Genomic DNA, 17,382 nt, shown 5'->3' on the forward strand with positions numbered 1-17,382 from the left:
AAGAGGGCAAACTGATACAGAGCTGGGATCACACGGTGGAACGGTGTGGCAATTTAGAAGGCCATTTGGCCTGGATAGCCATAAAAGGTAATAAAAGTTGCTTGCCAATTGGTGTTTCTGCAAGTCTAGGTAAATTACAAAAGGACATGTATTTCCTTGTTGTCCACCTAATTTACTTCTCAGCATCAATCTATACATTATAAACATCATTCTCGTTTACCATTAGAAAAAAAATACATAAAATGAAAGTGGGTGAAGTATATGTAATGAGATAAACAGCCAATATCCCTATTTGAGTATGTGTGTCAATATAAAACATCATTCTGATACACTATCATTAAAGAGAAATACACTGGAATACTGTGGATGTATAGCTATACTCACTGAGAGTGGGTTTAGCATATGTAATGAGATAAAAACCCAATATCCCTGTTCAGTCCTGGGGAGGTGTGTGTTCCAAGTGTCATAATAATTTGTAATTCAGTTAATGAAACCAATGTCCAGGGGCGCCATAAAGTTCACATTTTTTCACAGCCCTCTTCATCAGAAATTCTAGGGCTGCCAGGTTTGTGTTGGGAAATACCTGGAGAGTTTGGGGGTGGATCCAGGAGAGGGCAGGGTTTGGGGGGGGGGGGGCTCAGCATAGGGCATAGAGCCCACCCTTCCAAGGAGCCCGTTTCTCCAGGGGAGTTGATCTCTGCCAGCTGGAGATCAATTATAAAAGCGGGAGATCTCCAGGCCCCAGCTGGAGGCTGGCAACACTGTGACCTACGGAAGCTCATGTTGAAATAAATGTGGTTCAGTCTTTAACCTGCCGCTAGACTTGTGGGTTCATTTTGCAACCGCAGAATAATACAGCCTTTGCATTAGCAATCAAAGCCCATGCAACGTTACTCCATACCCGAACACGCCGGGCGCGGAGCCCATTGAAAGCCAGCTCAGTCCACAAACGTCTCTGATTGGCCGCCGACTGGATGGGCTTATAATCAGTCCAGCTCGGATGTTGCGCGCTGCATCTTGGGAGTTGTAGTTCTCGTGCAGTAACACAGCGGCGCTCCTTGCCGTCGAGGACTGCTCTACCCGGCATGCCCCGCGCTTTCGGGGCTGTCCCTATCTAGGCAGTCTGGCAGGGGGAGGCGTCCTGCTTGCAAACCCAGCGCTGCTGCAACTTTTTCACCTGGCTGTCCAGCTGCGGGTGCCATCAGGAGCCAGGATGGCCGAGTCGTGAGTAGGGCAGGAGTCGGGCGCTGCAGGGCAAGGGGGGGATTCACAGCATTCACAGCCTGCCAAGTTTCTAGTCCTCTGCGGCTCCTGGAAAGCTGCTAAGCTTCTCACCTGCTTTTGCTCGGGGGGTGTGGATGGGGGGGGGGGGAATCCTTCCTCTGATCATGCTTGAGCATCTTTCTTTTTTTCAGAAGATGGGAAATTAACTGTGGGGTTGGGAGAGAGAGGGTAGGACTAGCACAAGGGTGGACAAACTTGCTTAACATAAGAGCCACATAGAATAAATGTCAGATGTTTGAGAGCCACAAGACATGGACACCAGATGTTTGAGTGTCGCAAGATGGGAGGGAAGGCAGGCAAAAAATGGGAGAGAGGGAGAGGTGGAAAGAAAGCAACTTCAACTTTAAATGCCTTCTCCAAGCTGGCTGATGGAGCAGGAGTGGGGGCTTTGAGAGCCACACAGTATGTGTGAAAGAGCCACATGTGGCTCCTGAGCTGCAGTTTGGCCACCCCTGGACTAGCATCTGGGGGACATGGATTCGAATCCCCGCTTGTACCATGGAAGCTTGCTGGGTGACCTTGGGCTAGTCACTTTCTCTCACAGAGCTGTTGTGGGAGGATAAGATGAAGGGGAGGAGAATGATGTTAAGCTGCCTTCGGTCCCCTCTGAGGAGAAAGGCAGGGTACAAATGAAGTGAAATGATAAATGTTGATTTCCCCACTTCATAAAACCACACACACCCATGTGAAAGCCCTGGAAAGAACCTGCCCAAGAGTTTGGGGAAAGGTGGATCCTTCTGCTCACAGGGGCTCAGGGCTAGCCCTAGACTGTCTGGCACCCTAGGCAAGGCTAACTTCTGGCATCCCCCCCTCCCGCACTGATGGGAGGGACTGTGGCTCAGTGGTAGAGTATCTGCTTGGGAAGCAGACGGTCCCAGGTTCAATCCCTGGCATCTCCAAAAAAGGGTCCAGGCAAATAGGTGTGAAAAACCTCAGCTTGAGACCCTGGAGAGCCGCTGCCAGTCTGAGAAGACAATACTGACTTTGATGGACTGAGGGTCTGATTCAGTATAAGGCAGCTTCATATGTTCATATGATAGCATCACCGAGTCACAATTTGGCACCCCCAGAAGGCTGGCGCCCTAGGCAATTGCCTAGGGGCAGGGCTGTCATTGAAGAGGTTGAAATCCTTAAAGGAATAAGCCTGCCATGCACACACCCATTCACTAGGGTGGCATCTTCTGTTTTATTTCTGCACTTGCACCCTTACTGTCCCCGGTTGATGGAGGTGTAAACTATCATTTATGATGGGCTGAAAGTTGCTTCTGCAGTCTTGGAAGTCTTGGTGTTGCTTGAATGTGCTTCAAGGTTGCATTCTTTTTGGACACCTCTGTTGGGGCTTCACTGGAGACGTCAGGTGTTTTTGTTTATCTACTTATAGCCTGCCTTTCTTGCTGAGACTCAAGGTGGGTTATAAAACTATGCATTTGGATAGCACGAGGTTTCTCCTAAGCCCATGCGATAAAACTAAGAATGGACACTTGTAGAAATAGGTTTGAAAGAAGGCCAACCTGATAGATCATAAACAATGTGAAATATGGAATTGCAACAGAACGAAGAATTGCAGCGGAACAGAACAAAGAAATTGCAACAGAACCAGCCCGTCCACCTTGATCTATGGAATTGCAACTGTAGAAGATAATGCAGACAACAGCCTCTAATCCTGTTCCCAAGGCTTTTTTTGACTGGGAACGCAGTTCCGGCTGACTTGACATCAGGGGTGTGTGGCCTAATATGCAAATGAGTTCCTGATGGGCATTTTCTACAAAAGAAGCCCTGTGTGAAACAATGGTGACATCAGGGGGTGTGGCCTAATATGCAAATAGGCTCTTTCTACAAAAGAAGCCCTGCCTGTTCCCTTTATGAAAGTGCCTATTTGAACTATTCCATTATAAGCAGTCCTGTTTTCTTTATTAAAATGCTCTCCTGAACAATTCTGTTTTACACCAAGTTTTTTAAAAAACTCTTTAAAATGCTTTTTAAAAAAACTATTATGGGTACATGTATAATGTATCTTGTCTGATTTATTGTGCTATTCTTGTTTATTGGTCTATATGTAGAACTTGGAGAGACTATTTTGTTTGTCTTGTCTGGAAGCTGCTAGTAAAATGTGTGTGCATTTCATATGCAGAGAAAGAATGAATGGTTGATCAGGTTTGCTTGGAATTCTAGGTGCTGTGTGATTCAAAGATTACTTTGGGATGCGGCAGCTATGGGTTCCCTTAATCCTTCAGCCATTTAGCAATCCCAGTGTATGAGATTTCAGGTGTGTGCAGTGTTCTTTCTAAACTGAGTTAGCATGAGCTAGCTCACAGATTTTTAGCCTCCAGCTCACACATTTTTGTCTTAGCTCAGGAAGGATGACCCCAGAGCACAATAATTCATGTGGTAGCTCACATGCTAGTAGCTCACAGCTTTAATACCAGTACTCACAAAGTAGAATTTTTGCTCACAAGGCTCTGCAGCTTAGAGGGAACTTTGGTTGTGTGTGATGTTGTGTTTTGCACAAAATCCACACTTTGGACTGTGCTCCGCTGTGGAATGCTTTTGGGTCTCAAATCTCCTGATTCTATGGATAGATTATTTGCTATGATCCAAACCTCATTTTTGGATGTCAGCTGATGATGGTATTTAAATGTTTGATGGCTGGACTGAAGAATTAGGAAACTGGGGACCAATTTCAGCCTTCTTAGCTGCAGTCCCTTCTAAAGCGCCTGTCATTTTCTGCCAGGACTCTTCTCCATGTGAGAGACAATTTTTCTAGCCCTTTTTTTTTTTTATTGTCCAGCAAGGCAGTTCAATAAAGTTCCTTTCTGTCCACTGTGCATTTCATTCCACAAAGTTGTAAGCATTCTGGATACTATGAAAGCCCCAACAAAGAAACAGTGTTCGTTCTCTCTCTCCCCTCCCCTCCCCCTTCGCTTGTCCCCAGACCTTTCCCCTCTACAGATGGAAATTTGAAATAGGCAGCAGCTTCTAGTTGTATCTTCTCTTTATTCTGCAAATATCTGTGTAATCTATTACATTATTAACCCAATTTTTCTCCAAGGAGCTCAGGGCAGTGAATCTAGCTATTCAGTCTCCACTTTATCCCCAGTACAGCCCTGTGAGGTAGGTCAAGTTGAGAGAGAGAGAGAGAGAGAGACTGTGAGGTCTCCCAGTGAGCTTCCTAGCAAAGTGGAAATTTGAACCCAAGTCTCCCTGTAACTACTACATCTGCACTTTACAACTTACAGGCAGGGAACCCCCAAGCGCTTGTGGGAAGGGACACCTTGTTTTCCTCTGTAGTATGAACCAGTACCGCTGTATTTAAAACTGTTCCTTTGGATCACGAAGCCTACATTTCCTACTGCTCAGCGATTTGTAGCCTGAAACATGCTAGGTGTTCATCTCTAAAAACAAAATGGTTTTCTGTGTCACCCCGCTAGGTGTTTGCGGAGGAGAAGAGGGGGTCCCTATAAAACGGAACCTGCTACGGACCTCACCCGCTGGCGCCTGAGTAATGAAGAGGGTCGGCAGCGATGGCATTATCTGGAGGACGGCGAGGATTGTAGCTGGGAACAGAGTGCGCTGGAAGCCCACTCTCTAGGGCTGGACACGGTAGGGGGCAGATGCTGACGGCCTAGCTAGGGGGTAGAGGACACCGAGAAGTACAACAACTGTGTTGCTGCTTCCTCGTTCTTTTTATTTATTTGTTAAAAAACTTATATCCCATCTTTCCTCTTGGTTCAAGGCGGCTTACGATAAAAGTTTAAAACATTTCCAAAATAAAATAGCAAACCCCAGATCTCTTCCTCCCTGGCAAAGATGGCTTCCTGTCAAATCCTGTCAAAGGCCCTGGCAAACTGACAGGCCTTGTGGTGCCTCCTGAAGATCTCCAGGGAGGTGGAGGTTCCTTCTCAAGGATCCCATTCCACAGAGCTGCTCTCAAGAGAGATCTGCTGCTTTCTGGTTCCAAGAGTGGCTATTCAGTGGCTATATCCCTCCTCCCCAGTGGTAGGCCTCAGCGAGGGAGATCTGGGCAATTACTTTGGGGGTGGGTGGGGGCGCAAGACCCTTTCTGCCATCTTCCAGGTGGGGAATGAGGAAGGCACTGCCTCTGTGAAAATTGTCCTTCAACTAAACTTGACAAGGATTTCCCCGCCCAGGAGGTTCCCAACCTGCCGGCTCACATTGGGCCGGTGGGGGGAACTTCCTCCTACATTGCCGGTGCAATGACATCACTTGGAAGTGACATCATTGCGCTGGCAACACTGCGCACAGCCGCTCTAGGCATTTCCAGGAAAACTCTATGGTTTTCCTGGATGTTCTAGCCATTTGGGAGGAAAAACCCTATGATACAATAGGTACCTAGAGTTTTTCTCTCCCAAATGACTAGAGTGTCTGGGAAAACCATAGTTCCCTGGAAATGCCTAGAGTGGCCGCGTGCAGCATCGACAGCATGATGACGTCACTTCTAGGTGATGTCATTGTGTCGCATGCGCTTCACACATGCGAAAGTTTCCTGCTCCGGGATGAAGGGGACTTGGCAACCCTAACTTAACACCTCAAACAAACTCAGAATACTTAGAACCAGGGTGGAATTCTTGCAGGAGCTCCTTTGCATATTGGGCCACACACCCCTGATGTAGCCAATCCTCCAAGAGCTTACAAGGCTCTTTTTTGTAAGCTCTTGGAGGATTGGCTACATCAGAGGGGTGTGGCCTATTATGCAAAGGAGCTCCTGCTAGAATTCCACCCTGCTTAGAACATAAACATACAACACTCATTCGTACAAAAACAGTTGAATAAATAATTCAACTAAGGCAAACTAAGAACCTGCTTGTGTCAGACACTGGATAGCTTTTATGCTATGATATGATGCTGTGTTCAAACTGCAATGTGTTGCTTGACTTAACTGACTCCATTTTCTAACATTTGTTACTAACCCCAAATAGAAACCTTGCATATCAAAGTAGAAGTGAAGCTGTTACTAACTCTACTGTGAATTCCTGTCCTTAATACTAACAAAGGCAGCAATCCTTTGAAGATAAAATGCCCCAGGGAAAGCCAGCAGAGCTGTTCCTGTGAGAATGGGAACCACAACGAGATAAGGGAAAGCAAATGTGTGAAATGTATCACTCTAGTGTGGGAATGTAGATTTGTTTAGAAAACCTTTGATGTGCATCTAGTTAAAACATCTATGCTCTAGGAGAGAGTATCAGTTCCAATGTATCCATGCTCAGAAACTATGAACTATCAAATAAAGTCTTAACATTGTAACAAATGGAAGTCTGCCTAATTTGAAGTTCCATTGTCTGACAGCTTGGAACTTTGAAGTGTGAAAGAGGTGTAGGATCTGTGAGAAGTCTCTTTGTAAAGAATATAGCTTCTTGCTAAAACAGGATTCTAGCTATTCCTGGAAATATTTGTTAGCTGTGTGGCTGTATGCCTGAAGTTTCTAATTTGCCTGGAACAGAATCCTCTCCTTCAGTGGCTGGAACATGAGTGTTGACGTGTTCTTCAGGGACCAGTGTGGTGTAGTGGTTAAGAGCGGCAGATTCAAATCTGGAGAAACGGGTTTGATTCCCCACTCCTCCACCACCTGAAGCCTCCTGGGCCACCTTGGGCCAGTCAGAATTCTTTTCAGAACTCTCTCAGCTCCTCAGAGTGCCTGTTGTGGGGAGAGGAAAGGAAGGGGATTGTAAGCTTGTTTTGAGGCTCCTTAAAAGATAGAGAAAAGCAGTGTTTGAAACCAGCTCTTCTTTTCCTTTATTTTCCTTTGGCAGAGTAAAGTCTTCCTAGTCTTACCTCAGGCCTGTACCGCACAGGAGGCGGCAGCAAACGGAATGAAGTTTTATTCTCGCCTCCAAGCTGAGGATGGCCACTGGGCTGGGGACTATGGTGGGCCTCTCTTCTTGCTGCCAGGTACGGAATGATGAATAAGGAGGTGAATGGATGAGAAGTGTCTGTCCTACCTCTCCACACATTCAAGGCAGTGAACAGCAAAAATGTAATTGAATTACGTTGCTGGCAACTCCCTATTTTCTCCAAAGGTGAAAGAACTCGCCTGCAAAGGCTTACTGGAAACAGGTGGGGAAGAAACTCTGCAGAAAGCAATAGTCAGAACAGCAACCAAAAAAGGTTATTATTCTCACAGCAGAAGACAGCCAGTTTGGTGTTGTGATTAAGCGCTCAGAGAATCGGGTTTGATTCCCCACAGCTGCTGATGTGACCTTGAGTCAGCCACAAGTTCTGCTCAAGAGCAGTTGTGGGAGAGCCTTCTCAGCCCCACCTTCTCAGACAGTTTGGTGTAGTGGTTAAGTGCGCGGACTCTTTATCTGGGAGAACCGGGTTTGATTCCCCACTCCTCCACTTGCAGCTGCTGGAATGGCCTTGGGTCAGCCATAGCTCTTGTAGGAGTTGTCCTTATAAGGTCAGCTTCCATGAGAGCACTCTCAGCCCCACTTACCTCACAGGCTGTCTTCAGCCATCATGGCTAGTAGCCACTGATAGTCTTATCCTTCATGAATCTATCTAATCCTTTTTTAGAATATTCCTGTGGCCATCACTATATCCTTTGGCAGTGAATTCCACGTTTTAACCACTTGCTGTGTAAAGTAGTATTTCCTTGTGTCCATCCTGAACCAACTGCCCATCAGCTTGACTGGATGCCCTTGAGTTCTAGTGTTTGGGGAGAAAGAGAAAAAAAAATGTTTGTCAGCTCTCTCAGTCTCATGCGTAGTTTTATCAATCTCTATCCTTGCCCCCCCCCACCCCCTTTGTTGTCCTTTGAGCGTGTGAGTCCTTGGTCCTAAACTGCTTTGCAGGTGAGAACCAGCACTTGAATTGAACAAGAAACCAACTTAATTTTTTCAAAATAGGAATAATAAGCTTCTGACATCCTGCATCAGCCAACAAGCAAGCAGCAGTTCAAGTTTCCAACACCTTCAAGGGCAGTCCCATAGAGCACATATTACAGTAGTCTAACTCAGAAACTACAGAAGCTTGGATTAGTGCAGGTGGGGCAACTATGTCGAGGAGGGATATGATTTTATTTATTTACTTTATGCTGTCGGTAACTTCTGGTTGTGTGTATGGCACCGTTGTAAGCTCTCTGCCCTTCCCTTGAACACATGCTCCTCGACTTGTTTGTTTTTGCTGACTGAACAAATGGTGTTGTGATGCTCTTGGTCCTGCAGGGCTCCTGATTACGTGCCACGTTGCCAAGATCCCGCTGCCTGAAGAGAGCAGGAAGGAAATGGTGCGCTACTTGCGTTCTGTGCAGCTCCCAGACGGCGGATGGGGCTTGTGAGTGAAAGGAGGGCGCCATTGCTTCTGAAACAGCTGAGGAAGATGTTTCAAGCTGCTTGCAGATCTCACATTTCAAAGTGGATCGGGGGGGGGGGGCAGGGTTGGGATCAATGTTTCCTCTTAGCTGCAGAGTCTTGTGAGCAAAAATTCTACTTGGTGAGCTACTGGCATTAAAGTGGTGAGCTCCTGCATCAATTATTGTCTCCTGGGGTCATCCTTCCTGAGCTAAGACAAAAATATGTGAGCTGGAGGCTAAAGATCTGGGAGCTAGCTCACGCTAACTCAGCTTAGAGTGAACACTGTTTGGGACTGGGATGAGCTGTATCCTTTTGAGGACTTCCAGGACAGTTTGAAGGCAATTCCACCCCAGTCTGTCATTTCCCTTGCAAACGTCAGTTACTGTCTCTTTCGAGAGGTAGTTGAGCGAGACAGAAATTGCAATCCTTGCTCTTTCTCATTTTGGCCTTTTCAGCTTCCGTAGGTGTTGATGAGCACCAGGCTAGTGGGGGGAAAACAGACTTCTGTCCAATAGAGGCAGCATCAGACTTCCTAATTTTCTTCTAATTTGTTTCCGGGTAGGCATATTGAGGACACATCCAAGGTGTTTTGTACCGCTCTCAACTACATTGCCATGCGGCTTCTGGGAGTCAGTCCTGATGATCCGGATGCAGTTCGGGCTCGGAACAACCTCCACAGCAAAGGTGAGTCACTGTCTGGAGACTGTGAAGTGGCAGAGAAGTAAAGGTGAGGTGGCTCTGTTCCTCTCAGACCTTGGTATTGTTCGGAGCAGTGTCATCAGGGCTGGCGTGTGGGATTCAGCAAACTAGGCAATTGCCTAGGGCACTAGCTCCCAGCGGGGGTGGGCGCCCCCTCTCCGCTCACACCCTCCCTGAGCCTCCTGCTCATTTTTTCTCAGCTCTGAGGGGTCGGAGGAGCTCCCCTGATCCCTCAGAGCCCAAAGAGCAGCGTTTCCCTTCCCCAGCATCCTGAGGACGCTGGGGAAGTGAAGGGCCATGATCTGGCCCTGCTTGGCTTTCCCACACTTTGGGAAGATTTTTTTTTTATTTTATTTTTTATTTATTTATGATTTATATCCCGCCCTTCCCACCAAGGTGGCTCAGGGCGGCTTACAACAGATAAGTCAACATAATATTAAATTGGTATTTAAATATATAAACATTCAAAACATTTAAAACCTTAAAAACATTAAGCATTTCGGCAGTATGCATAGCAAGGATCTGATAGAGCTACATTTAATTTCCTATATCAGTTAGATGTAAGCTAGCCGGAAGAGGGTTGTCTTACAGGCCCTGCGGAACTGAATAAGGTCCCGCAGGGCCCTCACCTCTTCCGGCAGCTGGTTCCACCATGTAGGGGCCATAACAGAGAAGGCCCTGTCCCTAGTAGATTTTAGGTGGGCTTCTTTTGGCCCAGGGATAACGAGAAGATTTTGGGTTCCCGATCTCAGTACTCTCTGGGGAACATGTGGGGAGAGATGGTCCTTCAGGTAGGCAGGTCCTAGGCCATATAGGGCTTTAAAGGTATAACCAGCACCTTGTACCGGACTCGGTATGTTATTGGCAGCCAGTGCAGAGCCCGAAGACCCGGCCGAATGTGCCCCCATTCAAGCGGGGGCATTTGCGCAGAGGGCTCCTCAAGAGGAGCCCTCTGTGCAAATGGGGCCATCTGGAGGGCGGGAGGCGGAGCTTTGCCTGGAACAGCAAAAACTCCAACACCAGCCCTGAGTGTCGTATGCTGTGGGTGTGTAGGTGAGAAAGGACAGAGGCCTGTTTGACTCTATAGTGATGATTCTCATGTCAGGTTTACATCTACCCTTTGGGTTATTTTGTTTTCCCTTTCCGCTTTTGGCTATCCATGCAATAACAGAACCCATTTTCACATGCCTCCAAGCCTTGCAGCTGTTTCATTCCATATTTGCAATAAAAAAACCCAAAGACAGGGCAACAGACCAGCTGAAGGCCTCTGACTACAGCCAGGCTTTCTTCCAGATGAAGACATTTCCAGATTTCAGCCAAGAACGTCTTTCCCTTACTGTTCTGGGCTTCACCTGAGGGTTGAGAAGTTGTCCTAGAGATAGGACATAAAAGTTATAAACGTGTGTGCCATATCCGCAGAGCCTGTTTTACTCTTATGACCTCTGTTTCCCTTGCATGGGGTAGATATTTCCGTGTGTTTGGCTTTTCAGGTGGTGCTGTGGGAATCCCTTCTTGGGGTAAATTTTGGCTGTCTGTCTTGAATGTCTATAGCTGGGAAGGCATGAATACACTTCTCCCGGAAATGTGGTAAGTATTTGTTACTGTGGTATTTGTTGTTGTGGTAAGTATTTGTATAGCCACCTTCAAGAGGGGTTTAGATAAAAATATGGAGCACAGGTCCATCAGTGGCTATTAGCCACAGTGTATGTGTGTATATAACATTTTTTGCCACTGTGTGACACAGAGGGTTGGACTTGATGGGCCGTTGGCCTGATCCAACATGGCTTCTCTTATGTTCTTATGTGACACAGAGCGTTGGACTGGATGGGCCATTGGCCTGGTCCAACAGGGCTTCTCTTATGTCCTGATGTTATGTTCTTACTTACTATTAATAGTCACAAATGACTTATTTGAGGCATTTTCTCTCAGAACCCAGTGACAAGAGACCCCCTTGGGCAGGTGGGCTGTCATGGGGGAGGGGGAGGAAGGGTGTTCTGCTTCAATTTTGAGTTCTGGCACATCCAGTCAAAGCACACTTTAAAAAAAAAATGTATCAAAACTGGCACTCGCAGTAATTTTTTCCTCAAGAAAATTCAACACGTATAACATTAGAAGAAAATACTGCGATAGTGCCAAGGTGAATTAAAATAAATTTAACTCTTAAGTGAAAATACTATAAAGTGCATAGGAGCAAAAATACTACTTATACACAAGAGGATAAAGCATTATTCTTTCTGGGAAATCTAAGGAAGAAGCAAGAAAATATTGGGAGAAGTTATATGTGTGGCTAGATACTTAAGATATACTGGTGTGAACTTTTATCTATATCTTATATGACATTTATTACATATACTATATATACTAGAAATACAATCTAAAACAGTCTAAATGAAGACTTACAATTAGGGTTGCCAAGTCCAATTCAAGAAATATCTGGGGACTTTGGGGGGTGGAGCCAGGAGACGTTGAGGGTGGAGCCAGGAGCAAGGGTGTGACAAGCATAACTGAGCTCCAAGGGAGTTCTGGCCATCACATTTAAAGGGACAGCACACCTTTTTACATGCCTTTCTTCCATAGGAAATAATGAAGGATGGGGCACCATTTTTGGGGCTCATAGAATTGGACCCCCTGGTCCAATCATTTTGAAACTTGGGAGGTATTTTAGGGAGAGGCACTAGATGCTATATGAAAAATTTGGTGCCTCTACCTCAAAACATAGCCCCCCCCCCAGAGCCCCCAATACCCGCAGATCAATTCCCCATTATTCCCTATGGGAATCATTCTCCATAGGGAATAATAGAGTGCCAAGTAGACATTTCCCTCCCCCCCTCCCGCTTTCTAAAGCGGGAGGAGGGCCTCCGAACCAGGGAATCCCCTGCCCCCTCCCTCTCTCATACACACAAATACTTACTGGGTCTTGTTCCTGCAGAACTTTACTTGATCTGAAAACAAAAGCAAAACAAAGGGAGGGACCATTCTCCAAAGCCCTTGCTGCTTCCTGCTTCCTGCTCAGCCTTAAAGGCACATTTTAAAAACGTACCTGCAGGAGCTCTAAAACTACATGGTGATTGTGGGGGGCGGGGCTTCCCCCGTCAGCCAGCTGGCTGGGGGCGGGGAGAAGCCTATAAAAACGGGGGATCCCCCACTGGGACCTGGGGATTGGGAAACCTACTTACAATCTTATAACATTTTACATAGACTATGGTGATGAGTGGTAATACAAGTAATAACATTCTAAAAATATCTTATTCTAATGACTTATTGACATGCAGATTGTACTATAATTGTATTGAGAGTTGTATCTTTACTTTTTCTATTTCCACTTTCCCTGTTGCCTCTTTTTTTCTGAAAACTAATAAAATTGATTTCAACAGAAGCATTATTCCTAATAATACAAAAGTATTTGAGAATAGTTAAATACAAAAAATCATTATGTTTACAAGCTAATACAGCATAAATTCATCAGTAAACATTGCATCAACAATATACTTGTCTGTGCATGAGTTCACTAATTGATAAATTCATCTATTAGCAAATCAAGTTCAGTTGTTCAGTTCACACTTAAATAGTTCATACTTAAACAGTTCCATGGTTCACACTTCAACAGTTCACATGAGGAATCCCAGGTAAAAAACCCATTCCGGCCACCTTCATTAGTGAACCCATTTGCGGTAAGCGCATGATAATCAGACCTATTTTGCAGAGTTCTAGGAATGAATCCACAGGAATTTATAATTTCTTTTTGTAGGCGCCATACAAAATTATTTCAAGCATGACTGAAGCAGCATTTCCCCTTTATGGTATAGCCTGGGAGAAGTTTAGCATTGGGGAATTTCAGACTTTGCCTCCCCCTCAGCATTTTAAAATCCAGAACTCAGTCTTGAAAGAAACCAGAACATCTCAGCACGTGTGCCTGCCACAGGCTAGCTCGAGGGAACTTTGACTCTTGAAAGCTTATAGCCCCAAAATCTTGTGGTCTTTAAGGTACTGCTGGTCTCAAATCTGGTTGTTCTACTGTAAGCCAACATGGCTGCTTTCTGAAATTTTGTTCCTAAGATGTCACAAGACTCCTGTTTGCGTTTGCTTGATGCTAGGGCAAGCAGCAACGTTCTGTCCTTAACCTGAGGTAAACTTTTTGTTTCGTGGTAGGCTGTTTCCTTCCTGGATGCCGGGCCATCCTGCCTCTCTCTGGTGCCACTGCCGTCAAGTCTATCTGCCCATGGCCTACTGCTATGCCGTGCGCCTGACCGCAGCAGAGGATGAACTGGTCCTGAGCCTCCGACAAGTACGTCCTGCCTCGCCTCTTCCTTCCTTTCTGCCCTTCTCTCAGCAAGGCTATTGGCCTTCTGTAATTTCATGGCTACCCATGATGTTACTTATTTAGAATAATGTTTTGTTTAGGCATGATCACAAAACCTTGTTAGCTTAGTGTGGATATTCTGCCCACCCCCCACCAACTACGTCCAAAGCAGGATCCAAACGGTGTCACTCTGCCTAGGATTCTCTGCTTTACTCCCCTCTCCCCACCACCTTCCCCATAGGTTTTGTGGATGAATAGGGAGTCTAAGGGGAGAGAAGAAGACTGCAGATTTATACCCCGCCCTTCTCTCTGAATCAGAGACTCAGAGCGGCTCACAATCTCCTATATCTTCTCCCCCCACAACAGACACCCTGTGAGTGGGGGTAGGGCTGAGAGGGCTCTCACAGAAGCTGCCTTTTCAAGGACAACCTCTGCCAGAGCTATGGCTGACCCAAGGCCATTCCACCAGCCGTGAGTGGAGGAGTGGGGAATCAAACACGGTTGTCCCAGATAAGAGTCCGCACACTTAGCCACTACACCAAACTGGCTTTACACCAAACTTCTCCTGTGCTCCCTACATAGCAAGATTTTGGAAGTGCACTCACGTACTCCTAAAAAAATAATTTTCTCGGGGTCAGTTGTAGGGGGGCAAATAGGAGAAGAGTGTGACGGAGCAGAGGACCGTTTTCTCCCCCAGTGGGATTCTCCTGGGAAGGTGTGAATTTCAGACCTTTTCCACAGTAGTGACATTCCCAGCATTGACTTTTTAAAACTGTCGTCGTGTGAAATTTTTGCAGTGGGTTTTTCCTTACTAGACACAAACCTGAAGTTTTCTCCTTCGAACGCTGCGTTTTCAGATTCCCCAGTTTTAGCATTTTTTTAAAGATGCGAGGTAAGGTGAAAACATCAGGTTTGTGCCTGGTGAGGAAAAATGCACCACAAAAATTTCAACATCGCAGTTTTAAAAACGTCAATGTGGGGGATTTCACTAGTGCAGAAATTGTCTCAGTGAACATTGCTGGAGTGAATCTGGAAGAGAAGCTTCAAATCCCAAAATAAGGACAGAGTTTGGAGAACCATTCTCCCTGTTGTATGGAACACCATTATTTTGGTGACATATGAGAGCGTGTATCCACAGACCCATTTCCAAATTTAATTGCTAGTGATAATTCTGCTCATACTGACAGTGTCCTGTGACCTTTTCTTTGTAGGAACTGTATGTACAAGACTATTACAGCATCGACTGGCCATCGCAGAGAAATAACGTGGCTGCATGTGACATTTATACCCCACACAGCTGGCTACTAAACGTTGTCTATGGTGAGTGGGGCATGACCTCTGGTGCCAACAACACAGCATGATGGACTTTTGGTGAGACCCAGTTTGGTGTAGTGGTTAAGAGCAGCAAATTCTAATCTGGAAGAACCGGGTTTGATTCCCCACTCCTCCACATGCAGCTGCTGGAGTGACCTTGGGTCAGCCACAAGTTCTCAGCAGAGCTGTTCACTCAGAGCTGTTTTCGCAAGAGCTTTCTCAGCCCCACCTACCTCACAGGGTGTCTGTTGTGGGGAGAGGAAGGAAAGGAGACTGTAAGCCACTCTGAACGGAGGGCAGGGTATAAATCCAATATCCTCCTCTTCTTCATTATCCCCTGCTCTTGCTTACTTCCATTTCATAATCCCAACAGTGCCATTGGCTAAGCTGGGATCTGCATCGCCCTTGAGATACAGAAGAAACTTTGCAGGTTGCTCTCTGTTGCGATTCCTTGTAGAGGCGTCCCGGTATTGCTGCAGGTGGGAGCGCAAGCAGTTCCGGGTAGTTTTTATGAGAAAGAACAGAATGCCCAGCCCTCTCCTCATTTCCTTGGAAGTAAGCATTCCATTTGCAGAAACTGATCTTTATGCTCCTTGCAAGGAGTTTGGGCTGGCATTTCTTCTCTTCTCCCTGCCCTGCCTACAACGACCCTGCGAGGTACACTAAGCTGCAAGGTAATGACTGGCATGAGTAGTGTTTGCTTATTATAAATGACAAGTGAATGGTCTGATAAAAGGTTCTGCCTGGGGAGGGGCTGTGTGACTCAGTGGCAGAGCCTTTGCTTGGTATGCAGAAGATCCCAGGTTCAATTCCTGGCACCTCCCATTAAAGATCAAGCAGCAGCTGATGTGAGACCCTGGAGAGCCGCTGCTGGTCTGAGTAGACAATACTGACCTTGATGGACTAGAAGAAGAAGAGTTTGGACTTATGCCCCACCCTTTGCTCGGAGTCTCAGAGCAGCTTACAGTCTCCTTTCCCTTCCTCTCCTCACAACAGACACCCGGTGAGGTAGGTGGGGCTAAGAGAGCTCTGACAGAAACTGCGCTTGAGAGGAACAGTTCTGTGAGAATGGTGACTGATCCAAGCTCACTTCAGCAGCTGCAAGTGGAGGAGTGGAGAATCAAACCTGGTTCTCCCAGATAAAAGCCCACGTACTTAGCCACTCTGAGTGGAGGGCAGAGTATAAATCCAATCTCCCTCTTCACCCCCTTCCACCCCTTGCCCCCTTCCCTGGTTCTCTCAATATAAAGCACCTTCATGTGTGTTTGTAGTCAAAGAATTATCACAGCCTGGAGCTTTCTTTATGAAGTTGTGTTGTTCTGCCTGCTCTGCCTTTCTTGGCCTATCAGTTGAATCTGGACTTTTGTGGAGCCTCCTGAACACCTCAACAACTGGCACTGGGAGAAGAATAAATTGGATGTGTGGTGGTTGTCCTAGGAGAGGGATATTCTTAAAATAAAAATGATTATGCTTTCCAAACCTGTGGAGAGGAGACTTTTTTGTGGTTGCTTGTGCTTTTGATGGTAGAGCTCTGAGTTCACAGCCCTTGGGGCTGAACAACTGGGGCGGGGAAGCCTTAAAGCTTAGAATGGGTTTCTTTCCTGCCATGTGACTTTGGACTTCTCTGGTAATATCAAGGCCCTTCTCTCTGTCTCTCTACTTCTACCGCAGAAAAGGGTTCTTAAAAGCCTCCAAAATGATAAAAACAGCACCTGTTTTAAGATATGAAAGCTATTAGTGACTGTTGCTAGGTAACCCCAATGTCTTGAGTTTGCATATAGAGGTAAATGGGGGGGGGGGGCTTCTTGAGACCCAGAACCGTGCTGTTCATTACCCTTGAGTCTGGCTGGGTCCTGTACACCTCACATATTGTTGAGCTTGACTCTGCTTTTTCTTTGTGTGGGGTGTCTATGTTTGGAGATCACAACAGAATCTAGTTTTAAAAATAACTGAGGTGAATAAACAAAGAACTTTTCTCACAGTGGCAGTCCTTTTTTGTTCTTTACCTCTCAACTGTCATTTGCTCTCTTCCTAGTAGAGCCAGTTTGGTGTAGTGGTTAAGTATGCGCACTCTTATCTGGCAGAACCAGGTTTGATTTTCCACTCCTTCACATGCAGCTGCTGATGTGACCTTGAGTCAGCTACAGGTCCTCTCAAGGCTGTTCTGCTCAAGAGCAGTTGTGGAAGAGCCTTCTCGGCCTCACTTGCTCCTGCTGGAATGGCCTTGGGTTAGCCATAGCTCTTATAGGAGCTGTCCTTGAAAGGGCAGCTCCTGTGACAGCCCTCTCAGCCCTACCCACCTCACAAGGTGTCTATTGTGTGTGTGTGTGGGGGGGAGGTAAAGGAGATTGTGACCACTCTGAGATTCAGAGTATAGGGTGGGATATAAATCCAATATCATCATCACCTACCTCATAAGGGTGTCTGTTGTGAGGAGGGGAAGGGAAGAAGATTTGTAAGCCGCTCTGAGACTTC

The 17,382-nt window shown here is 46.3% G+C and overlaps 1 protein-coding gene across 1 annotated transcript in view; it reads left to right on the top strand.

The window, feature by feature from the left end:
* The first annotated feature begins 4,716 nt into the window (after positions 1-4,716).
* The window catches only part of LSS (lanosterol synthase), a 50,347-nt gene continuing 37,681 nt past the window's right edge, over positions 4,717-17,382 (top strand). The window contains exons 1-7 of the mRNA XM_060232087.1: positions 4,717-4,884; positions 7,053-7,191; positions 8,466-8,574; positions 9,157-9,278; positions 10,784-10,880; positions 13,443-13,578; positions 14,805-14,913. Coding sequence (XP_060088070.1) covers positions 7,113-7,191; positions 8,466-8,574; positions 9,157-9,278; positions 10,784-10,880; positions 13,443-13,578; positions 14,805-14,913 — 652 coding nt within the window. The 5' untranslated portion in view covers positions 4,717-4,884; positions 7,053-7,112. The remainder of the gene's footprint in view (positions 4,885-7,052; positions 7,192-8,465; positions 8,575-9,156; positions 9,279-10,783; positions 10,881-13,442; positions 13,579-14,804; positions 14,914-17,382) is intronic.

The sequence above is a fragment of the Heteronotia binoei genome, chromosome 1 (genome assembly GCF_032191835.1).
Source record: "Heteronotia binoei isolate CCM8104 ecotype False Entrance Well chromosome 1, APGP_CSIRO_Hbin_v1, whole genome shotgun sequence".
NCBI lineage: Eukaryota > Metazoa > Chordata > Lepidosauria > Squamata > Gekkonidae > Heteronotia > Heteronotia binoei.